General features: G+C 56.2%; 1 protein-coding gene across 2 annotated transcripts; it reads right to left on the minus strand.

Moving 5' to 3' along the window:
- Positions 1 to 683: 683 nt before the first annotated feature.
- On the minus strand, positions 684 to 18647 carry FADS3 (fatty acid desaturase 3). 2 transcript variants are annotated; one of them, XM_031652727.1, is made up of 12 exons: positions 18227 to 18647; positions 7158 to 7268; positions 6513 to 6626; positions 5862 to 5963; positions 5625 to 5747; positions 5267 to 5327; positions 4618 to 4694; positions 4004 to 4101; positions 3498 to 3594; positions 3245 to 3324; positions 2985 to 3110; positions 684 to 1023 (listed from the first exon to the last, which is right to left on the minus strand). In XM_031652727.1, exons 1-12 carry the CDS (start codon positions 18437 to 18439, stop codon positions 972 to 974), a joined length of 1254 nt encoding a protein of 417 aa, XP_031508587.1. In that variant the 5' UTR covers positions 18440 to 18647; the 3' UTR covers positions 684 to 971. The 2 variants fall into 2 exon arrangements, with proteins under 2 accessions (XP_031508587.1, NP_001138558.1); NM_001145086.1 differs by having other exon boundaries at positions 972 to 1023; positions 6429 to 6626; positions 18227 to 18439.
- Positions 18648 to 24282: the final 5635 nt, after the last annotated feature.

Here is a 24282-nt window from a genome sequence, read left to right on the forward strand (position 1 = left end):
AAAAAAAAAAAAAAAGCCCTCCCCAGAACTGTCCAAAACCCACAGGCACAGTCCAGCCCATTGCCAGACGAGGAGCCTAAGACCTGACTCCAGGGACTCAGGGACAGGAATGGCCATGCCTCAGGGGTCCAGCTTATTCACTGCAGTAACTACAGGCAAGCACCTGGTCCCAGGTGGGCTTGAGGGAGATCGACGTTGCCTCCTTAGGCCACTGGGCACAGGCTGCACCACCACCACTGGTGTGATGCCAGGTGTGGTGCTGAGATCAGCAGGTGGCCCGCTGCATGGGGCCCTTTGAGGCCCATGGAGGGCTGTGGGAGGCCAGTGCAGGTCCAGAGGCACAACCATCTTCCCCAGTCCATGTCCAGAGGCGTCTGCAGACATGGCCCCCAGCCCTCGGTCCTCATCTGCTGGGCCAGCTCATCCCATCATGCAGAGGGGTCAAGTGACTTGTAAGCCCAGCATGAGCAGGAAGTGAATAGGCCCTCGGGCAGGTCTGAGTCCAGGCAGCCATGAGCTCCCAGGCCCAGAGCATCTAGAGCTGAAGGGAGCTCCTTAGCGCTCCCCCTCACCCCGCCGCCAGCCCAACACACACAGTGATGGCCGAGGGCCTGAATGCTGCTGGGGAGTCTGGGCAGACCCCAGCTTCAAAACTCATGCAAATTCACCACTCCACTCCATAATACATCTGAATGCATTTTAATATAAAAATAACAGCTTTCCCCCAATTCTTGCTCTAGGAAAATGTGCTACGCTCACCTTCCCTCTACCCCTGTCCCATCAGGCTCAGAGCCAAGGCCGTAGGGCTGCTGAATACACATGTGAGGGGGCTGAGGGGAAGATCACAGTACCAGGAGGGCAGGCAGGGCACTGCCAGGCTGGCCAGTGGAGGGGTGGGGGTGTCGGTCCCACCAGGGGCTGGCTTGGTTGCTGGTGCCCTGAGTCCTTCTCTGCCCGCCTGGGTGTTGCCTTCACTGATGGAGGTAGGCATCCAGCCAGATGTCACCAGACTTCTTCAGGGATCTGGGAGGTGGGGGTGGCAGTGGCGGTGGGTGTTAGGATCTCAGTTGCAAGATCCTAACACCCCTGTATCCCCCATGATAAGTGTGAGCGGAGCTATCTCCATTCCCTGTGGGTTCCCTTCCCTGGGGGCAGGCAGGGATGTGGGCCTGGAGGGTGGGTTGGGAGAACAGCTGAATGCTCATTCTCTGGAATGGAATCTAGACTGGGGTGAGGGGTGTGGGGTAGGGGAGCTGGAGGGCAGCCAAAGCCAAGTCCAGGCATGAGCCTGGGTGGGCCTGTCCCTCCTGCATCGAGTTCTCCATTGCCTCCTCCTGCTGGGCACTGCAACCCAGGGACAGAGAGGATGTGGAACCTGCCCACCCCATCTTGGGCCTGATATTAGGCGGTGGAGCCAGAAATGTCAACAACCTGCTAGGAAGCCCTGTGCCAGGCGCTCTAAAGGGCTGTGCCAAATGGCAGGGGCTCACAGCATCAGGCTGGGAGGGATCATGAAGGAGAAGTGGGCGTCTGAATCCCAGCATAGGAAGGAAGGGCACCCAAGGAAGGGGAACAGCGTGTGCAAAGACCTGGAATCTGGCCTCTGTTCCCCACCTCCAAGGTGACCGCAAGGGCTGAGCCCCATCACCCCTCGCCTGCATGGCTGCAGTGTCCTTTGCTCTACTTTTCCACTTCGACTCCCGCCCATCAGTCATTCCCAGTAGGGGCAGCTTTCCAAGATGCAAGCCGGGCGTGTCCCTTCCCTGAGCGCCTGCATGCCCGCGTCGGTTATCCATGCCATGAGCTTGGCATTCGGGGCCAAGCGCTTTCTGCTTTCTGCCTAAACGTCCCTCGTCGCGGCCTCTCCCCTCCTCCCTGTCCCTGCTCACAGGTCAGCCTGTCAATACCGCCCACCCTACCACATTATTAAAAACGGCAGCCCCTGCCTGGCCGCCCCCTCCCCTCCCCTGTCTCCACCCTGAGGGGCTCTTCATTGTTCTTTTGCCCATCTCCTGTAATGTACTTATTTGTTATTTTAACTGCTTGCCTTTTCCTCTGCTAGAAGGAACATCAGCTCCAAGAGGGCAGGAAGCTCCCTGGAGCCTGTTTTGCTCCGATTGTAGGAAAACAGCCTGTCGAATGGCAAGGGCAATGCCATCTTCAAGCAAATCTGATAACCGATGCTTGACCCCGAATGCCAAGCTCATGGCATAGATAACCTCCTCCTGTAGACGCTTGTCTCCAGTGATCACCAGGTTCATAAGAACCACCTGCATGGGGCTCACCCTAAAAGCTTGCTATACAGAGGGTTCTTTTTGGAGGGCATGTGAGGGGAGGTACCAACTCTTGGCTGCCTGAGATACGGTTTTTGGTTTGTTTTTGACAGAGTCTTGCTCTGTCGCCCAGGCTGGAGCGCAGTGGCGTAATCTCAGTTCATTACAACCTCTGCCTTGCGGGTTCAAATGATTCTCCTCCCTCAGCCTCCCAAGTAGCTGGGATTAAAGGTGCCCGCCACCACACCCAGCTAATTTTTGTATTTTTTTTAGTAGAGACAGGGTTTCACCATGTTGGCCAGGCTGGTCTCAAACTCCTGACCTCAAGTGATCCGCCCACCTAAGCCTCCCCAAGTACTGGAATTACAGGCATGAGCCACCGCGCCCGGCCCTGAGACATGGCTTCTGTTTATAAGTCCCTATTAAGTGCTTCTTTCTGAGAAACTGGATCTGTTAGCTTCTTTCCCTCAGCCTTTGGAGGCAGGTTTGCAGAGACCTGCTCACCGCAGGCGCTGCTGTGTTTGTGAGTCTGCAGCGGGTGCTCCAGAAATTCTCGCTGTGTGCATGAAGGCTGGGGAAGGGAGGAAGGGCATGGGACACAGACAGAAAGGCTCAGGGGCCCCGGGGGCTCAGCAGGAGGCTGACCTGGACAAGGGCAGGCATAGGCCCTGGGGAAGCCACCAGAGCAGAGGGGCCAGGCTGCGGCCTCACCTGACGATGTCCACCAGCGCAGTGAGGAAGGGCTTCACTTCGTAGCTGAGGCCGTGCTTGGCACACAGTGACTTGACCAGTGGGGCCACCCGGCTGTAGTTGTGTCTCGGCATCCTGGGGAAGAGGCTGGGGGTGGGGAGCGTGTGCTGGCACCTGAAGTGGGAGGCTTCCAGAGACAGGCCCCACCCACGGGTCCCCTCCCAGGACCCCTCCCAGGACACACTCCCCACCTCCCACTGGCCTCCAGCACCCACACTCACTGGTGCTCGATCTGGAAGTTGAGGTGCCCGCTGAACCAGTTGGTGAAAAGTGAGGGCTCCACGTTGCAGGTGGCTGCCAGCTGCCGGAAGCCGGCGGGGCACAGGTGAGAAAGCTGCTGCAGATCCCTGACCCCGCCATCCCCCACCTGGCGGCCCTGTCAGGGCCTCATCCCTCCTTTGCCAGTTGGCTCCTAGCGGGGATCCCCCACCCCACCCAGGACGGGCCCCACCCAGCCCCACCCCTGCTGCCCACCTGAGAGCTGGCCCAGTCCCGGTGCTTCTCATGGCCGATCTCCTTGGGGATGTGGTTCATCTGTGTGATCCACACGAACCAGTGGCTCTCCAGGACCCTGTGGGGAGGCTCGGGCACTGCCCTAGGTCCAGCTCACCACTTAGGCACCCTGAGTGGAGGCTGGAGGGCAGCTGTCTCCAAGTGGCCTCAACTTCCTTATCTGTACAATAGGAGTGTGGTCACCGCCCCCTTGCCAGTGTTTAAAGAATCTGAATGAAGCAGTGTCCACTGTGAGGCTGAGCCCAGAGCAGCTCTGACCCCCACGGGGCCACTTACAAGCCAGGCCACGCTCCCTAAACCCACTGACCCTGGGCTCCTGTCACGCTTGTGTTCACATGATTCCGCCAGCAAGCCAGGGAGGTAGTGCCACTGGCCCCATTCTGCAGACCGGGAAAGGGGAGCTCTGGTTGGGGGGTGCAGTGGGGTCACCTGTTGCCTGTGTGTGACCTCGCCACCCCCTGCCATACCTGACAGCAACAAAGAAGAGCAGCACCCCAGGGACACCGTAGAAGGGGAGGTAGGATAAGAAGAAGCGGGCATAGAAGCTGGCGGCCCAGAGCAAATCCTGCAGAGGAGGGCAGAGGCAATACCGAGAAGTCTCCAGGCGCCCCGAGGTCTGGACGCCTGGTGGGTGGGAGGAGGACCTCAGCATCCAACCCTCCTGCCTAATTTGCCTCAGAGCCCAGGACAGGCCACCACCCCCTCTGGTTTTCTCAGTTGAGTAAAGGAACAGGGTCCTTGCCCTGTCAGCTCACGAGGCTGACTTTAGCGACAAAGGTGCCATGCAGGGTGTGTTGGGGAAGACCCTGCCAGGAACACAGATGCCTGGCAGAGTCGGCCCAGCAATTCCTCCTGGGAAGACACCCTCACCGAGAGAGACCCACACACCCCCCACTCCTCAACCCCCACACACACGTACGGTGACGGGCACACTCGCTCTCCTGCTGCGCGCACACATGTGAGCCCCACTGTTGCACGCACATGTGCACCCTGTTTGCCTTCATGGGCAGGTACTGTCCCCCGAGGCACCACCTCCTGCCACGGCAGCCGTATGCCCGGGGTCCTGGGCAACCCCACTCACCGCCCACTGCATGCACACCAGCATGTACGCCAGATTTTCCACTTCAAAGTTCACCAGGGTGAGCAGCGGCGGGCCGACTGCAGGAAGAGGCACGAGAGCGCTCAGGAGTGGGGCTGGACTGCCCAGGTGGGTGGGCCGCAGAGTGAGGGGCTCTGTTACTCCAGGAATGTCCCTGGGATGTTGGTGCTGGTCACGTCCAGCTAGAATGACCCCTATCACTCCCGACCCTGTGTCTAAGCCTCCTCAGGCTGCCCTTACTGGGCCCACCACCTGCCACCACCCTTCACCGCAGGTCAGGGCCAGCCTTGAGTCCTCGCTCTGTCCACCCCAACAACTGCCCAAAGACTCTAGGGCTCCAGACCACTCTAGTGTGAGGGCAGGAAGAAATTCTACGTGGGGCCTGGGGAGGCTCCCAGCAGGGCTGTAATGGCCCATGACTGCAAGGTGTCCCAGGCACGGGAGACAACTGGGGCAAAGGCATGGTGCTGGGAGAGTGTACAGGCTGCAGAGGCTGGGAGGGTGCCATGACAAGGGAGACTTGACAGGCATGCCCCTGCCCCAGGAAGTGGCGGGGAGTGGTCCAGGACAGCAGGGAGGACAGTGCAGGCCCAGGCACTCCCCCATGCCAGAAGGACAGATGGACACTCACTCAGGAAGAAGTACAGATGCTGCTGGTTGTAGGGTAGGTATCTGCGTTTCTTCTTGCCGTACTGTGGAGACAGGCAGTGGCTGGAGACAGCAGCTCTCCAGGCCACCTCCTTCTCCTGGGCAAGGTCACGGGGCTGGCTGGGGCCAAGGGTCAAAGGCAATTCTAGATTCTAACAACTGGGCTGGTCGTCCCCAGCAGCTACGGCAGGTGGGAAGGAAAGACGTGGGGGCAGGGGTTGGTTCAGCCAGAGTGGAGGCTAGATCAGGGGCTAGGTCAGGGGCAGAGTGGGGACCCAGTGCATCAGTTCCCCCTCAGCTGCAGGCCCAGCCAGAGGGTGTCCACGTCCCTCCCCACCCACCTCGACGGATGACTCCCCCAGTAGGAAGACGGGCGCCACCGTCACATCTGGGTCTTTGTGGAAGATGTTGGGCTTGGCGTGGTGCTGGAAGTGGCGGAAGTTCCACCAGTGGGCGGAGAAGCCCTGTGGAGGAGGAGGGGGCTCTCAGGAGCAGGCTGTGCCCCCCACTCTGTGCCCACACACTTGGGCAGACCCAGCGCCACTCAGCACCTGGCTGCCCACCCACCCCACCCTCACCTTTAGCTGCCCCATCACGAACTTCTGGGCCACATGGTTCCACCGGGACTTCTTGAAGATGGAGGCATGGCCCAGATCATGTTGCAGACACCAGGACTGAGCCTGGGGAGAGAGGCAGGGTCAGAAGCTGTTGGGAAGGACGGAGCCCACCAGGGCCTGGGGCCCCAGCGAATCCTTTCAGCTTGCAGGGTACCCCTGTGCTAATGCTCCATTTCAAGATCCTTGTGGGCCAGTGTTCTCTTTTTACAGGTGAGAACTGAGTCCCAGGGAAGTGGAGGGGGCTTGTAAGTGTCACGAAGCTGCAGGGCAGCAGCCTGTGGCTCAGTGGCCCTGTGCTTGATCAGGATTTGTTAAAGAAGGAACTTCTCGGCTCATCTGGAACGCAGCTTGACCCACAGACATGCGTGATGGGCCTTCAGGCTGTTCACTCATTCATCCGTTTATTCATCCATTCATCCTTTCATAGGTTCATTCGTTCATTTAGCAAATATGTTCACAATGCCCGCGTGCATGGGGGCCCACGTCTGTTGGGCAGTTAGGGTGGCTGCAACACAGAGCCGGGGTCACCTGGGAGATGGCCAGGATGAAGGCGGCCAGGGCACTGGGCACCCAGCCAGGACCCAGGAGGTAGATGAGGAGCCAGGCCAGCACCTCCATGGCCAGGATGTGGCCCAGTAGGAAAGCAAAGAAGGTGGGACTGGCATCAAACAGCTTCATGTCCTCGGCTGCCTGGTGCAGGGCTCGGAAGTCCTCGACCAGCTGTGCCTGCCATAGCAGAAGGGCCGATCAGCCAAGGAAGAAATTCCTCCCCACCCCCATTCTCCTGGAGCCCCAGTCACTCCTCCCAGCACCAGGCCCAAGGGGTGTAGGCAAAGGGGAATGAAGTGTCGAGAGTACCCAGCCCGGGGTGTGAGCTGGAGCACTGGCTGGTGGCGAAGCCTCCTCTCCCTCCCAGAAGGTATGGGGTGGGTAAGACACTAGAGCCAGGAGAGAAACCAGCTCATTAAAATCCTCCTTGTAGATGGGGATGCTAGGTGACAAGAGGGAGGGAGCTTGCCTCGGGATCCAAATGAGTGCCTGGCTAAACCAGATCTGAAGCCCTGGACTTCTCAGGGCATCCCTATGGCTTCACTTTCAACTGCCTGCCCCCTGGGAGGGGAGGGGAGGCCCAGCCCTGACCCTGCATCCCCTTGGGCGAATGCCGAGGGAGCTGCTCCTGGCCATGTGACAATATCTCCCAGCCCTCCAGCCATCCCCCTCCCTCAGGGGCTGAGGCTCCCCTAGGGCCCTGCTCACATTCAGGGGTCCATCCTGGCTGGGTTCCTCTGGTGCCAGCTCTCCAATCAACAGGGGCTGTAGGAACTTGCGCACGAAATTGAGATCTTGATGGAAGGCACGGAAGGCATCCTGAAGGAGAGCAGACAGTCAGGCAGACAGACAGACACAGCTGAGTAGCACAGCAGCAGCCAGCAGAGACGGGCGGAAGGACCATGGATGGATGGGCAGAGCAGATGACAGGTGGACAGAAAGTCAGCCGGCTGATGAATAGTCAAAGACATGGGACCAAGTGGGTCCGCCTTGCCCATGGGCCCTCCCTGGTCCTCCCAGGGCCCCAGGTTGTCCTGCTTTTCACCCATTGCCTGCTGTGCTCCATCCGCTTTACCCAGCACAAGGGCCCCTCTCTGAACATGGTCAAACATCTACAGCTCTGGATTTACAGAAGGACCTCCCTGGAAGACTCCGATTTCTTGAACCACGAAGAAAGGTTCTACTTTTCTAAAAAGCTTTCTGTAAGTCATACATGTTTCCACTGCATGTAGAATAAGATCTCGGTCACAAACATTTGATTCACCCCGTTTTTACAAACATAAGCAGTGGGTGAAGGGTACGTAGGAAAACTTGGAACTGAGGATCACTGGGTCATGGGGTGGGGGGATCAGTCAAGAGCCACACACATTGAGTCCTTGGGGGTTTGCAAGGAAGACACTTGAACAGTTAAACTCATTTGACTTACAAAGCAGGAAGCAGGAGTAGAAAATATAATTTTTTTTTTTTTTTTTTTGAGACAGAGTCTTGCTCTGTTGCCCAGGCTGGCGTGCAATGGCACGATCTCAGTTCACTGCATCCTCTACCTCCTGGGTTCAAGTGATTCTCCTGTCTCAGCCTTCCAAGTAGCTGGTCTCAAACTCCTGACCCCAGGTGGCCAAGCTGGTCTTTAATTCCTGACCTCAGGTGATCTGCCCACCTTTGCCTCCCAAAGTGCTGGAATTATAGGCGTGAGCCGCCGTGCCCAGCCTAATTTTTTTAAGTAAATAAAATGGGCCAGGCATGGTGGTTCACATCTGTAATCCCAGCACTGTAAGAGGCTGAGGCACAAGAATTACTTGAGGCTAGGAGTTCAAGACCCACTCGGGCCACATAGTGAGACCTTGTCTCTGTTTTTACAAAAAAGAAAAAATAATAAATAAAATGAATAATCTAACATTCTTGCGATTCTGTGTAATAGCTGGAATGGGGGTGGAATACAATGCAGGAGAAGGAAGAAAGAGTAAAGAAAGAGGGTGAGAGGAAAAGACAGACCAGGAGAAAGATAACAGCCAGGGAAAGAGACCAGCCAGGAAGTGGCCCCAGAAGTACTACAGCAAGCTTGAACTTCACACCTGGGCTCCCGTAGCCCTCTGGGTCTGCCAGTGGTCTTGGTATGGTAATCGGCTCACTAATTGCTCACAGCTCTTGGACTGATGATTTTCCTTGTACTTTCAGAGTCTCTCTCTGAATGGGCTAGCCAGAGCCATACAGCAGCCTCGACTATAGAACCAGCAGCTGGGTGGTGTTGTCCCCACGGGTCTGGAGAAGGGAGGCCTCCCGGTTGCTAAAGGAAACACCTTTGCAGAAAGCTGACTGAGGACAGGGGCCTCCTATTGTCCCCTTGCTAGTGAGCCTACCAGCTGGTGTAGGTTAAAACGGAAGTGACAGCTGGGCCCTGAAGTCACTGCCAGGACATTCTCTACCCTGGGGGAAGAAAGCACTTCAGGTCCCTCCAGCACCCACTAAGAGGTAACACCGACATGATCTGCTGGGGGTCCCCTTGCCTGCTTTTAGAGGCCCAGGGCAGCATGCGGACTGGGGGGCTGGTAGGGTGCCCCTTCTAGAATAACCTGGGCTGACTTGGCTCCTTCATCACAGAGGAGGGGCTGTATAAGTGCAGATCTCACCCCCTCTGGACATGAATCCTGAAACAGGGGCAGCAAAACTCGTAGAAAAAGGGGCAGAGGGAAGGCTGCGGGGTCCCCAGGAAGCTGTCTGGGCCCCCAGCTACCTGCGGAGCTGGGGCTGGTGTACAGGGAAGCTGGGAGGGAAGAAGACTCTTGGGGTTCTGCTGACCCCACTGGGTGACTTTTTTTTTTTTTTTTTTGAGACAGGGTCTTGCTGTATCGCCCAGGCTAGAGTGCAGTGGTGCAATCACGGCTCACTGCAGCCTCAACCTCCTGGGCTCAGGTGATCCTCCCACCTCAGCCTCTCCCGTAGTTGTTGGTACAGGTGGGTACCACCAGGGCCAGCTAATTTTTAATTATTTTGTAGAGATGAGGTTTGCCATGTTGCCCAGCTGGTCTTAAACTCCTGGGCTCAAGCAATCCACCCCACCTCAGCCTCCCAAAGTGTTGGAATTACAGGAATGAACCACCACGCCCAGCCCACAAAAACACTGAAAAATTTATTTGAGACAGGGTCTCGCTCTGTCACCAGGCTGGAGTGCAGTGGCGCAATCACAGCTCACTGCAGCATTGAAATCCTGGTCGTAAGTGATCCTCCCACCTCAGCCTCCCCAGCAGCTGGGACTACAGGCACATGCTACCATGTCTCATTAACTTTTGAGTTTTTTTTAATAGAGTCAGGATCTCACTATGTTGCACAGGTATGTCTTAAACACCCGACTTCAAGCGATCCCCCCCATCTCAGCTTCCCAAAGTGCTGAGATTACAGGTGTGAGCCACACCTAGCCTCTAATTTTTAAATTTATTTTTTCTTTTTTGAGACAGAGTCTTGCTCTGTTGCCCAGACTGGGGGGCAGTGGCGTGATCTCAGCTTACTGTAACCTCTGCCTCCCAGGTTCAAGAGATTCTTGTGCCTTAGCCTACTGAGTAGGTGGGATTACAGGTACAAACCACCACACCAGGCTAATTTTTATATATTTTGTAGAGTCGGGGTTTCACCATATTGCCCAGGCTGGTGTTGAACTCCTGAGCTCAAGCAATCCTCCTGCCTTGGCCTCCTAAAGTGTTGGGATTACAGGCATAAGCCACCACACCCAGCCAATTTTTAAACAATTGTAGTAAAATATACATGAAATTCACCATTGTAAGCATGCTTAGGTGTACAGCTCAGTGGTATTAAGTGCATGCACAGTGTTACCCAACCATCACCATCATCCCGCTCCAGAACCTTTTCACTTTCCACAACTGAAACTCGGTCCCCATTAAATACTAATTCTCCATTCTCTCCTCCCGCTGCCCCTGGCAACCACCACGCTACCTTCTGTCCATACAGATCTGCCTCCTCCAGGAACCTCATCTGGGAGAAATCACGTTTGTCCCTTTGCCTCTGGCTTGTTTCACTCAGCACAGTGTCCTTACGGTCCATCCATGTTGCAGCACATGCCAGGATGTCCTATCTTTTTCAGGCTGAGCCGGCGTGATGCCGGGTCTCTCTCTCTCCTTTGCGACTCCCCAGACGCACACACACATGCAGACACACCCACCAGCCCACCCCAGCTGGCATCACTCAGAAACATGCCCACAATCACGGCCCACATGAACACTCAGCCAAACACAGCCTTGCACACAAGGTACGCAAAGATGCAGCCGGCACGCACAGACGCACCTGGTACAACATGCTAGCTGTGGCTGCGGCCCCAGAATCTCCTCCCTCCCAGCCCTTCCCTCTCTCATCCCGTGTTAGTTCTGGGGACACCTTCTTGAGCTGAGGATCTTGGGTCCAGACTGGTCTTCTCGCCTCCTTTCCCGTTGGTCCTGATTCACCCAGGCCAGCCCTGTCGAGGCACTGACGGGGAGGACAGAGCCAAGCCCACCCAAGGGTCTTCAAGCCAGATCTATCCCTTGCAATGATAAGGGGAGGTATGAGCCCCCTCAAGGCTGTGTCAGAGAACCCCAAAGCCATTGACAGGGCTCCAGTTGGGGGAGGGACAGGTGGGGCTGTGACAGTTCCCTGAGAAGCAGGCTGGGCTCTCAGGGCTGGGTGGGCACCCCAGGGCTGTGCTTCTCATGCTGTCAGGGAGTGCGAGAAGGGCAGGGGCCTGGACTCAGGCTGAAACCTGACAGACCAGCAAACAGCCTTTTCTGGAACTGGCTGAGGTCATGTGACCTGGTCCTCTCTGGGCCTTTCCTTAAGGATGGGTGGGGGGGCCACGCAGAAACTAAGACTCAGAGAGGTTAAGCTACTTCTTCAAGGTCACACAGTTCCATTTGACTGAGGTTAGATCAGAGCCCAGGTCTCTTCTCACTCATAAGTGGGAGCTGAACAATGAGAACACATGGACACAGGGAGGGGCAAATCACACACCGGGGCCTGTTGAGGGGGTGAGGGACAAGGGAAGGGAGAACATTAGGACAAATGCCTAATGCATGTGGAGCTTAAAACCTAGATGAGGGGTTGACAGGTGCAGCCAACCACCATGGCACATGTATACCTATGTAACAGACCTGCACATTCTGCACATGTATCCCAGAACTTAAAGTGAAAAAAATGAAAAACTGTGCTTGTGGCCACTCCTGGACCAGAGGGGAGGCAGCAGTTTTCCTAGGTGGGGTGCGGGGGTCCTTGCCATGAGGCCAGTCACTATCTCAAGAAGCCAAGGGCCAGCTGCTGGGAGCGTGGGCTGCGGGGGCAGGAGGGTGGTTGGTTCTTGGGCCTCATCAATGGAGCCTCAGGGAACTGTGGGAGGTCCCACCCTCACCCACCCTAAGTGCACCCAGGGGTATGTGCACCAAGCCCTGTCCCCCCAACCCCCACACACACCCAAGTGAGGGGAAAGCGGTACTTGAGGTCTTTCACTGGGTACCGAAGCAGAGGTGGGTGAAAGCGCTGGAATCAACACGGCACCCCTAAACACAAACTTCTGGCAGCGACCGGCTCTGTTCACAGTGGCATCCTCAGAGGCCGGCACAGAGCAGCTGCTCAACAGCAGGTATGAACAAGTAAACAAGAGCCAACCCTCCACAGCCCCCAGCAGGGGCACGAACCATTTTGCTGGTGAGGAAATGAAGGCTCAGCGGAAAGGGACATCTGCCCCGGTCACAGTTAGTAGTGGCAGAGCTGGGATTCGAACCCAGGCCTATCTTCTGTGATGTTCATGCTCCTTCAGGACACAGAGACAACTCGGCCTGGCCTTGGTCCCTGGAAGCCTAGAGTGGCTCAGTTGGTCCCAAGAGCTCATGCCCTGCCCCAGCCCCACCATGAAGCCCACACAGCAGCTGGTAAGGGGAGGGATCCCAGAGCCGGCCTGCCCAGGATGGAATCTGAGCTGCTACCCAGGGGCTAGGGAGCCCCAGTCAAGACCACACCCCTCTCTCATCAGTATTTCTCATCAGTAAACTGAGAACCACAAATCCCCATCTCACAAGGCTGCTGGGAGGATGGAGTCGGTGGCATTAAAGCACTTAGAAGGGGCCTGGTGGTTGGCAAGAGCTCCATAGCCCAGCTCTTTCCTAGCCCTGCAGCCCTGATGCGCCTCCTCCTGAGAGTCCACTTAGAGGTAAGTGCCTGCAGGAGGGGCCTGTAGGTGTCGGGGAAGAGAGTGGAGAAGCTGCTTCTCTGCCTGCCTGTTAAGTCCTGGCCAAGCCTGAGGCTGGGATAGAGCAGGGGCTGGGAGCCTCCTTCCACCCCAGAGACACAGCAGGGCAGGGAGGGATTTTTGGTCACTCCCTAGAAGAATCCAGAATGTTCCAGATCAGTCAGGAAGGGGGTGAAGCAGGGAGTGTGGCAGGGCTGCTGAGGGCTCAGGTGGTCGGGGTCTGTCCTCGCTGCCTTCTCATGCCTTTGTAGGAGGTTGGGGTGACAGGGCTATGCCTCAAAGGACACCCCCAGGACATTCCTGCCTCTCTCCTCTCCCGGGTGGGTGGGTAGAGCAGGAGCATGCCCAGCACACCATGCTCCATAAGCACTATCAATATCCCATTTTACAGATGAGGAAACTGAGGCCCAAAGAGGTCCAAAAGAAACACAGCTCTAAACATGGGACATCCAAATTTGGCCTGTGTAGCGGAGCCCAACTCGAAAGCAGATGTCCCCAAGAAGCCATCCCTGTCCCCCAGCACCCCTCAATGTCCTGGCGAAGGGTGGGCATATATGTGAAGTCTTTTGCAGCCAGGATGTTTGGCCTCACAGGTGTCCCTGACCCCACAGTAGCCCCAAAGCAGCTATACCCTCTGGCTCCTGGTCCTCTCTCCACCACTGACCTCTGGCTCCACTACTGGAGCCTGGCTGTTTCATCAGAAACCCGCAGGAAGAGACCGAGAGGGACGCCCAGGGGCAGTATCCTGCTGACGCCAACTCTTCCACAAGGAAGGGGCAGGGCACTGCAACTCCTCTGGGGAAGGGGCCTGGGTGGGCGGTGGCCTTGCAGAAAATGCCTGCGAGAGGCCCAGAGCAGTCCCACTTCATGGGAGTGGCCATTAGGGGACTTTCAAGGCAGTCAGTATGGTAGGAGGGAGTGGAGTGGCTCTGGAGCCACCCCCCGCCAACTCCCGTGTCCTCAAATCTGCCTGGTCCTAGTCCTGTCCCTCCCCAGCTCCCACCCAGACACAAACCCTACCCTCATGGCCCAAGTACAAAGGGTCCTTCAAGGGTCCCAAGAAGGTTCCATTATACTACCCAGTTTCAAACTCTTTCTCATCTACAAAATGGGTTAACAATAGGACTTACCTCATAAAGTTGTTAGGCGAATTCAATCAGTTACCACATCTAAACCCCTCAGAACAGTGCCTAGTCAATAACTGTTGGCTGCAATTACTATGATGCAGCCTCCGGCGCAGCACTGGCCACTACCTCCTCCAGCTCAGGCCAGGCTCAGAGGACCGCCTAGAAGGAGGGCCTGAAGGCAGAGGGCTCAGGGGTCTGCTGGAACTTGGATTTTCCCAGTTAGGGCTTCAGCCGAAAGGGCACCAGGGGCTGCTGGGAAACCCGTCTGCCCTGAGGAGCTGTGGGCAATGCGTTCACCACACCCATGAATACAGCTTTGTTGCCCATGGTAACCAGGCACCCAGGCCCAGCACCACCCTCACAGTGTGCCCAGGACACAAGCATTCTCATCCTCATCACACTAATGGGGAAACTGAGAAACAGAAGTGAAAGGATGTGTCCAAGATCATAGAGCGAGGCCAGGCTGGCTCCCTCTCTAAAGACAACATGCAGCTAAATCTAATGTCTAATGGCTCGCACTGGACCAGTGTGCCTGTGTCCACAGCCTCTCCTGCTCTCTGCCCTGGCCACACTCTACCTCTTCTAAGTGGTCTCCCCTGGGGGAGGGCAGGTCTCCATCCTCCCTTCTCTTGCCCTTCTGGAAGGCTCTGCCTTCGCTCTCTCCATTAAGGATCCTTTTAAATGTCCATCAGACTCCCCAGGCTTCCCTGCTCTGCTCTCTGAGGCTCCCCATCCTCTTTAGAATAAAGCCAAAGTCCTTCCGAGGACACAAACATCCAGCATGAGCCAGCCCGGCTGCCTCTAGACCTCACTGCCAGGCTCTCTCTCCACTGCTCTCTGCTGCAGCCACACTGTATTCCTGGAACACAGGACACACGGTCCCACTTCTGAGCCTTTGCTCTAGCTGATCCCTCTGCTGTGAACTCATTCCCTGTAGAAGTTTTGCTCACAGCTACATCTTCAGAGGTGAGAACCGTACGTGACACAGAGAAGATGCTCACTGGTGGATTTAATGAGTCAATCATTGAAGAACGAATGAGTGCTGGAAATAAACAGGCTAGGTGGCAGCATAGCATGCACTTAAGAACATGGCTGTGGATTCAAATCCCGGACCAATCACTGAATTTCAAGCCACTCTGCCTCTCTGAGCCTTTGTTTTCTCATCTGTCAAGTGGCAATAACAACAAATGGCACCTGCCTCATAGGGGCACTTTGAGGATTAAAAGAGACAGTTTCAATAAATCAAGTACTGAATTCAAAACCTGGCACACAGTAGGCGCTCAGCACATGGCCCTTGTATACTTATGGCCAGCAGCGGCTGGGCCTCATCTCCCTGGCTGGCTCCACTAGTATCAGGCTGCCTATGACTCTCAGACAAACCTGGCCAAGGGCCCAGAGTACTCTCCCCAGGGCACCCGGCCTTGTGTCCCAAGATGGTCACAGGCTGACTTCATGGCATAGAAACTCTGGGAATTTCCTGGCAGGAAGGCTTCATTGCCTGGACATGAGAACAGCTGATGGGCAGCCGGGGCTGGTGAGAGGTGACGGCCGGAACACAGCCCTGGCAACTGGCTGCCCCACCTCCACCTGAGGCCACCGCCCAGGATGGGATGCCTGGGGCCTGGGCTCAACTACACAGGGCACTGGGCTGGCCCAACCCCTGGTCTGCCCTGAGGATTCGTCATGGACAAAGGCTGATTGCTCCGCCCCAGCAACCTCAGTCCCTTTGTCCTGATTGGACCAAGTGTTTCTGGCAACTCTAGTCCAGGCTGTGGGGCCTTGAGGGAGCTAAGAGACAGCCTAAAGTGTTCCCTTCCTACTACAGATAGGACCGAAACCAGCTAAGGACACCCAGGAAAGGGGTAGCCGTGCAGGGCTGTCCCACCATACACTGCAGTTTGCAGGGCACAGTCATACTTAGGGGCCAGCAGCATTTACCGAATACAAACTACTACATGGCAGCCCTGGGCCACGGACTTGAGAAGACATGATCCTGCCCTCAGCCAGCTCACTGTCTGCCCCAGCTCGCCCCACTTTACAGATGAGTAAACTGAGGCACAGAGGCGTGACATGCCTGCTTTGCTTCAGGGTCACTCAGCGCCTCCAACAGCAGAGCTGGGACCCAGCCCCAAGGAGCAGAGAGATATTTTTTGTTTATTTGTTTGTTCGTTTGAGACAGAGTTTTGCTCTTGTTGCCCAAGTGCAATGGCGCGACCTCGGCGCACCAGAACCTCCTGGGTTCAAGGGATTCTCCTGCCTCAGCCTCCCAAAGTGCTGGGACTACAGGCATGCGCCACCATGCCTGGCTAATTTTGTATTTTTTTAGTAGAGACAGGGTTTCTCCATGTTGGTCAGGCTGGTCTCAAACTCCCGACCTCAGGTGATCTGCCCACCTCAGCCTCCCAAAGTGCTGGGATTACAGGCGTGAGCCACCGCTCCCGGCCTGAGACGTTTTTAAAACAGATATTCTTGGCTGCGAATCAATGAGAAAACTGTGTGATGGAAGTCTCAGCATCCCAAGCTAAATGTTAAGTCAGTAATTCCACTTGGGAGGAACCCCAGCATGGGCCTGGCATCAGGCAGGAAAGAGTGATGAAATAAAAGCTTTCTATATCCCGGCCGGGCGTGGTGGCTCACGCCTGTAATCCCAGCACTTTGGGAGGCGGAGGTGGGTGGATCACGAGGTCAGGAGTTCAAGACCAGCTTGGCCAACATGGTGAAACCCCATCTCTACTAAAAATACAATACGCCAGACATGGTGGCACGTGCCCGTAATCCCAGCTACTCAGAGCCTGAGGCAGGAGAATCACTTGAACCTGGGAGGTGGAGGTTGCAGTGAGCCAAGATGGCGCCATTGCACTCCAGTCTGGGTGACAGAGCAAGACTCCTCTCTCTCTAGCGGTTGGTGGGGGGTGCGGGGAGTAAAGTTTTCTGTATCTATACTGTCCTCCAGGTTACAAAAGACCAGAGCAGGCCGGGAGTGGTTGCTCATGCCTTTAATCCCAGAACTTTGGGAGGCTGAGGCAGGAGGAATGCTTGAACCCAGGACTTTGAGTCCAACCTGAGCAACATAGTGAGACCCTGTCTCTATTTTTAAACAAATAATAAATGATAAATAAAACATATTTTTTTAAAACAGACCAGAGCAGGCATCCACAAGACTCCTTGAAGGGAGGCCAGGGCTCAGCCAGGCCAATGGGGAGAAGCTGTGCCCCTCATCTCGCCATGCCCTGGCAGAAAGGCAGGCACACACCCCCACACTCACTCAGACATGCAAACACCTGCACACTCAAACACTGCCCCTGGGCTGCTTCATCCCACGGCTGTGCTGTCCCGTCGGGCCAGCGTCTGGCCCCTGAGCACCCAGGGATAAGGCTTTCTCTCTTTTTTTTTTTTTTTTTTTTAGAATTTCAGGAGGATTCTTATTCTCACTCCTCAGCCTCATGGTGTGGAGGGGAAAAGAGGGGCTTTCTTCCTCAAAGAGTCCAGTGAAGATTGTACAATGTGCTGGAGATGGCAATCAGCAGAGAGCAGGTGGCCCTGGCAAGACGGACACCGATAGTCCCAGGACCGGACAGAATCTCCTCTGCTGCCCAAAGCGCCAGCATTCAGAAGTCATGTCTCAGGTCTTGAAGACCTTCCTGATACTCAAGTGTGGCCAACCTAGAAATTTGGATGGTCAGGACAGGGCATCATGGCCCCAACCCCTATTATCCAGGTGGGGAACTGAGGAAAAGGGGCTGGTCCGGCTGCTCCACCACCGCACTCCAGCCAGACAGTACCCTGAGACCAGGCTACATCCCTCCCTGTCTAGACAGGGGCTGGGGTTGGGAAGTTGGGGTCCCCAGGGGCCAGCCTGTTCCTGGGGTGACTGTGCTTCCCGGAGAGGCCCACCCAGCCTGGCTGGCAAAGCCCTCCCACGTGCAGCTGCTAGCCCGAAGAGGTGAGTCACTGTCCCTGAGCCCTTTACAGAAGCTCTTGGGAAAGCCACAGACCTCAGGCCGGCCCAGCCCCCAGCCTCTAATGGCAGCTCCTTACCGGCCCCTGAGGACCCTGCCCTGCCCCACCCCTAGCACTCAGCAAGCACCCAGCATGGGGACGCAGAACTGAAATAGGGACCTGCGAGCAACAGGGCAGCCCCTCACCGAGGACAGGATCTGCAGCATGACACACCCACCTCTGAGGCCCCCTCCTCCCCCGCAGACCTGCTCCGTGGACAGCTGCGGGTCCTCCACACAGGGAACTGGCCTCCCTACCCCACATCTGACCCTGGCTAGTCCACCCCAACTCTGGGTCCCGGCGTGGAGGTCAAAGGTCAGCGAGGGGAGGGAGGATGCTAAGGCCCCACAGGTGGAGCGGGACATTACGCCCACGACCGAGCTCCAGGCTCCACCCGCCGGTGGGTGGCTTCCTTACGGCTTCCTTACCGTGGCGTCCTCAGCGCCGTGGTGGCCGATGAGGCGGCTGCCCCCTGGGTGCCGCTGTGCCCAGCGGCTGATGTCGTAGACGCGGCGCTCGATGACCAGCCACTTGTCGCCGGGCTGGTCGTGCGCGCGGATCTGCTCCCAGGAGAAGGTGGGCAGCGGTGCCCCCGGCTGCGCGGATCCCTCCCGTGGACCGGGCTCCCCGACGCCGCCCATGCTGCACGCACGAGTCCTGGGGATCCCAGGCGGTGGCCGAGGTCCGAGCGAGACCCCGAGGGAAGCGAGGAGCGCTCCCGGGGGCCGCCTCCGCCGCCGCCCGCTGCTCCGGCCCCGCCCTGCCGCCGCGGCCGCCGTACGAGCGAGCGTGCGCCTCCCGGCTCGCGGCGCAGGGAACTCCCCGCCTTATAACCGCGCGGACGGCGCCCGCCTTGCCTCGCCTGCCCCCCGCCCCCGGCCAGGCCCCGGCCCCCGAGGCTGGCTGACCCCCCGCGCCCGCTCCAATCCAGGCGCGGGGCCTCGGCCTCCATTGGCCGCCCGGGAGGGCGGCGTCGAGGCGGCCCGCCCCGCCCGGGAGGACGGTGGCCGCCACCCAGCCCTGCCCCGGGACACCGTCCCGCCCCCTCTCCCCGGGCTGCGGGCTCCCGAGCTCTCTACTCCGCCCGGAGCGCGGGGCCTGGGGACATAACACGCACCTGTTGGGCGTCCCGCAGCGCCTCCCCGCGCCCTCGGGAACCCGAGGCGGAGTCCGGGTCTGTGAGCTGCGCGGCCTGGGGGGCTTCCAGCAGCGCGTCCTGCAATGTCAAATCCAGTGCGCCCGGAGGGGGGATGCTGTCTCGGGGTGCCTGTGAACAGCCTTCAAACCATGGGCCCCAAAGTCTGCGGGACCCCCACCGCCGCTGCAGCTATCGCGGAGCCCTCCGCTGGGGGCGGGTGGCCTCCCCGCCAGCGTCGGCGCTGCAGGGCTGGGAATGCCCAGGGGTAGCCAGGGGGGAGGAAGGGGAGCAGGAGGGCACTGGCGGGTGGAGGTGGGCGCTGCCATCCACGGGCTGAGGACACCTGTGCTTGTTACTGCTTCCCCACGCCTCTGTTTTTTTGTTTTGAGACAGGGGTCTCACTCTGTCGCCTAGGCTGCAGTGTAGTGGCATGATCTCAGCTCACTGCAGCCTCCACATCCTGAGCTCAGGAGATACCCTCACCTCAGCCTCAGGAGTAGCTGGGACCACAGGCGCGCGCCATCATACCCGGCTAATTTTTGGTGTTATTTTATTTTTGTAGAAATGAGGTCTTGTCATGTTGCCCAGGCTGGTCTCGAGCTCCTGGACTCAAGTGACCCTCCCGCCTCGGCCTCCCAAAATGCTGGGATTACAGGCATGAGCCACTGCACCTGAGCCCCACCCCCTTTTTAAATTTACATAAATTCAAGTCCTTTTGAAAGTGTAGGTACCTCCCCTATTGCTTTGGATTTCTTTGTGATAAATATACCTGTTCCTAAAAGCTAAGCGTTCACACCAACAAGGAATTCAAATCAGGCTAAGGTTACTTCCAGAGCACTGGTCGTCAGACTTCCATCAGAACCACCTGAAAGGCTTCCAGCAGAACCACCCGGGGGTCAATCGGTGGGTCTGGTGTGGAGGCAGAGACTTACATGGCCAGTTCACAGGCGATAGCTGACTGGCTGGTTGGGGAAATGCACTTAGAAAACCCTAAGTATATTTCTCTGATAAGCTAATATTTTGTCTTGGTCTAAAGAGGACCAGTATCCCCAGAAGGGCAGAGGGGGCCTCTGAGGTCTCCCTGGTACCAGGAGCTCCTGCCTTTGCTTGTCAGGACATCCAGCAAGGTGCATGATGTCATCAGGCACCGGGGCTGCCTGGACCCCTCTCCACTGAGGCACCCACTGACCATATCCTGGAACCCCAACCTGGCACATGTGTGTGCAGGTGCAAGAGCATGGCTGGTGGCCCTGGTCCCCGCCATGTTCACACAGCACAGGAATGGAGAAGGCAGACTCTTGGAGGAATGCATCCCCTGCACCAAAATCCAGCCCCATCCACTGGGGGCATGGCCCTGGCCCCACCTTCAGCAGCCCTTAGTGGTCAGAGGCGGCCATCCCAGGGGCTCCTTCTTCGGGGCCAGCCCTGGCCTGGTCTCAGCCCCTGTGTGTGAGGTGGTTGGGGGTTGTGATAGGTTAGAACCTCCACTTTCCCCAGCTGCCCCCAGAAGAGATGGGGAAGATGAAGGAGGGGGCCACAGAATCGTGCAAGAGCTGTGGGTGAGGGCAGGGACCACAGCCCTGTTGGCCAAGTCCTCCTTGAAGGGATCACTGTGGAGGCCAGGTGGAGCTCCTCAGTATGCTCCTCAGGAAAGAGGAGCTGCACACAAAGGGCCAACGCACAGGAAAAGGCGCTCAGCACTGCTAACCATCAGAGAGCTGCAAATGAAACCACAATGAAATACCGCCTCACGCTTGTTAGGAGAGCTCCTGTAAAAAATAAAAAGGCCTCGAATCCCACCATTTTGGGAGGCCGAGGCAGGAGGATTGCTTGAGTGCTGGAGTTCAAGAGAAGCCTCGGCAACATAGCAGGAACCCTGTCTTTACTAAATAAATAAATACATAAATGAAAAAATCATGCCAGGCATCCCAGCACTTTGGGAGGCCGGGGTGAGCAGATCTCTTGAGCCTAGGAGTTCGAGACTAGCCTGGGCAACGTGACAAAACCCCATTTCTACAAAAAAATACGAAAACTAGCAGGGCATGGTGGTGCATGCATCTGTAGTCCCAGCTACTTAGGAGGCTGAGGTAGGAGGATCGCTTGTGCCTGGGAAGCAGAGGTTGTACTGCACCGAGATCATGGCACTGTACTCCAGCCTGGGCTGGAGGGAGGGAGACCTCGTCTCAAAAAATAAACAAAATCACACATGTTGGCAATGATGCAGAACCTTGTACATGGTTGGTAGGAATGTGAAGTGCTACAGCCAACTATAGAAAAGAGTATGAAAATGCCTTTAAAAAATAAAGATAAAACTACCCTATGATTCAGCAATTCCACTTCTGGGCATATACCCAAAAGAACCGAAAGCAGAGTCTTAAGGAGATATTTGTACATCTATGTTCTTAGCAGCATTATTCACAATGGCCAAGAGATAGAGGCAGCACAACTGTCCATCCACAGATGCTGGATAAATAAAACGTGGTCAGGCCAGGCGCGGTGGCTCACGCCTGTAATCCCAGCACTTTGGGAGGCTGAGGCGAGCGGATCATCTGAGGTCACGAGTTTGAGACCAGCCTGGCCAACATGGAGAAACCTCGTCTCTACTAAAAATACAAAAATTAGCCGGGCATGGTGGCACATGCCTGTAATCCCAGCTACTCAGGAGGCTGAGGCAGGAGAATTGCTTGAACCCAGGAGGTGGAGGTTGCAGTGAGCTGAGATCACGCCACTGCACTCCAGCCTGGGCAACAAGAACGAAACTCCATCTCCAAAAAAATAATAATAATAAATAAATAATAAAAAATAAAACGTGGTCTATGCATACAATGGAATATTATTCAGTCTTAAAAAGGAAGGAAATCCTGTCACATGCTACAACAGATGGGCACTGAGGATATGACGATGTGAAGTGAAAGGAGCCAGTCACGAGAGGACAAATACTGTATCATCCACTTAAATGAGGGCCCTCGTGCAGTGAAATTCATAGAAAGTAGAATGGGGGTTGCCTGGTGTGGGAGGAGGTAGAAATAGAGGGTTGATTAATGGGTATAGAGTCTCAGTTTTGTGAAATGAAAATGTTCTGGAGATATTTCAGAACACTGTAAATGGACTTAGCACTACTGAACTATACACTTAAAAATGGTTAAGGGAAGGCCGGGCACAGTGGCTCACACCTGTAATCCCAGCAATGTGGGAGGCTGAGGCGGGAGGATCACTTGAGGTCAGGAGTTCGAGACCAGCCTGGCCAACATGGTGAAACCCCGTCTTTACTAAAAAAAAAAAAAAAAAAAAAAAAAAAAAAAAAAATTCACACACAAAAAATTAGCTGGGCATAGTGGTGCACCTGAAGACCCAGCTACTTGAGAGGCTGAGGCAGGAAAATCGCTTGAACCCAGGAGGCGGAGGTTGCAGTGAGCCGAGATTGCACCACTGCATTCCAGCCTGGGTGACAGAGTGAGACTCCATCTCAAAACAAAACAAAACAAAAACAACAACAACAATTAAAAAAAAAGAGTTAAGGTAGTACAAGTTATGGGTTTTTTACCATAATAAAATGAAAAGGGCAAGGAGGCTGCAAAAGCCATTTAGTCCTATCTTTCCAACTCACTGGTGAGGAAACTGAAGCCCAGAGAGGAGCGACTTTGCCCAGGTGCACAGCCCCGGCAGGAGTTCCATCAGGACAGGCTTGGCAGACTGGAAAGCATCCTGCAGGAGTGAAGCATACCAGTGCGCAGCTGGTCTCGGCTCCGTGCCTCCATCCTCAGAGGCCAGAGTTGTTGCTAGGTTTGAAGAGGGGGCCAAAGAGGGTTAAAATGTTCACACGTGCCAGGGGTACCCAGAGAGGCCCAAGTGGGTTATCTAGAAAATCCATTCAAAAGGAACAATTCCCTCGTGGTTGATGTCAGCTAACCCTCCCCAGCCACCTCTAAGCACATTGCAGGTGTCTAGGAAAGGGCATCCAGGATGCTGGTTCATACTGTGGGCTCCAGGGCTGGGCTCATGATTCCTATCCCGGGGCCATCATTTCCTCTGTGTCACTTCTGTGTGCCTCATTCTACTCATCTACAAAATGGGAGAATAGTACTTTATAAGGTTGCTGTGAGGATGAAATGAATTAGACCATTTAAAGGCTTTGTGGCTCAAGCCTGTAATCCCAGCACTTTGGGAGGCCGAGACGGGCGGATCACGAGGTCAGGAGATCAAGACCATCCTGGCTAACACGGTGAAACCCCGTCTCTACTAAAAAATACAAAAAACTAGCCGGGCGAGATGGCGGGCGCCTGTAGTCCCAGCTACTCGGGAGGCTGAGGCAGGAGAATGGCGGGAACCCGGGAGGCGGAGCTTGTAGTGAGCTGAGATCCGGCCACTGCACTCCAGCCTGGGCGACAGAGCGAGACTCTGTCTCAAAAAAATAAAAAATAAAAAATAAATAAAGGCTTTAGAATCATGCCTGGCCCAGTCAGTGCTCAGCTATTAGCTCTCGTTGAGAGATGCTGAGAGTGTGCGTCCATGCTTCAGGCATTTCAGTTCTCTGTTTATGACCCCACCTGGGGTCTGACAGTAGGCTATGCCATTGCAGGGCAGGCAGCGTGGGTCTGGGGTGTGGGACCATCTGCCTGGCTCCCGGAGTGTGGCCTGGTGTCTCCTGTCTTGGGTATGGCTGGGCCAGGAGCACAGAAGCTGGGGGTAGGTTAGACAGCTCCAGGGCCCAGACTTCCAACTTCCTTTGGCCTCCAGCTGACCCAGGACTGACAGAGAGGAAAGAAAGTGACTGCCACTCAAGAGAGGCTGTGGGGATCACAGCAGTGAACACAGCCTCTTGTGCCCTTTTCTGACACCCTCCCCTTTGCCTGCCTGCTTTCCTCTCTCCCATCTGACTGTGCATGTTCTGGTATGTTTTGTGATTGCCAGTCTTCCCCCGGACATTTTCAGCTCAAGCACAGGTGTCCCCAGCATGGGTGAAGGGCTTCATGTGGTCCCGGCCAGTCCATAGCCAGCCTGACCTACCAGCTGAGTGGCACCAAAGCCTCAGGCCAATAGGGAAGTCCCCACAAGGTGTCACCAGCCCAGTACACACTGATCCGACTCAGAAGCTGCTGTGCTCTCCGCCACCCCAGGAAGGCACCTACTGGCCTGGGCCCACATCCCTACAGGTCAGGAGGGGCTCAGCCACCACAAGACACCTTCCCAGCCCCACTCCGGGTCCTCAGAGGTCCCGGCCACCCCCACCTCTTCCAACTGTGACTGCTGCCCCTTGGGGAGAGCCCACCTAAGACCTGGGCTGGGAAACCCAGAGCTTCCATGGTCCCTGCCTGTACTTCCAGCAGATATCACCAATCCATCCTG

Source organism: Papio anubis, chromosome 12, assembly GCF_008728515.1.
Source record: "Papio anubis isolate 15944 chromosome 12, Panubis1.0, whole genome shotgun sequence".
Taxonomy (NCBI): Eukaryota; Metazoa; Chordata; class Mammalia; order Primates; family Cercopithecidae; genus Papio; species Papio anubis.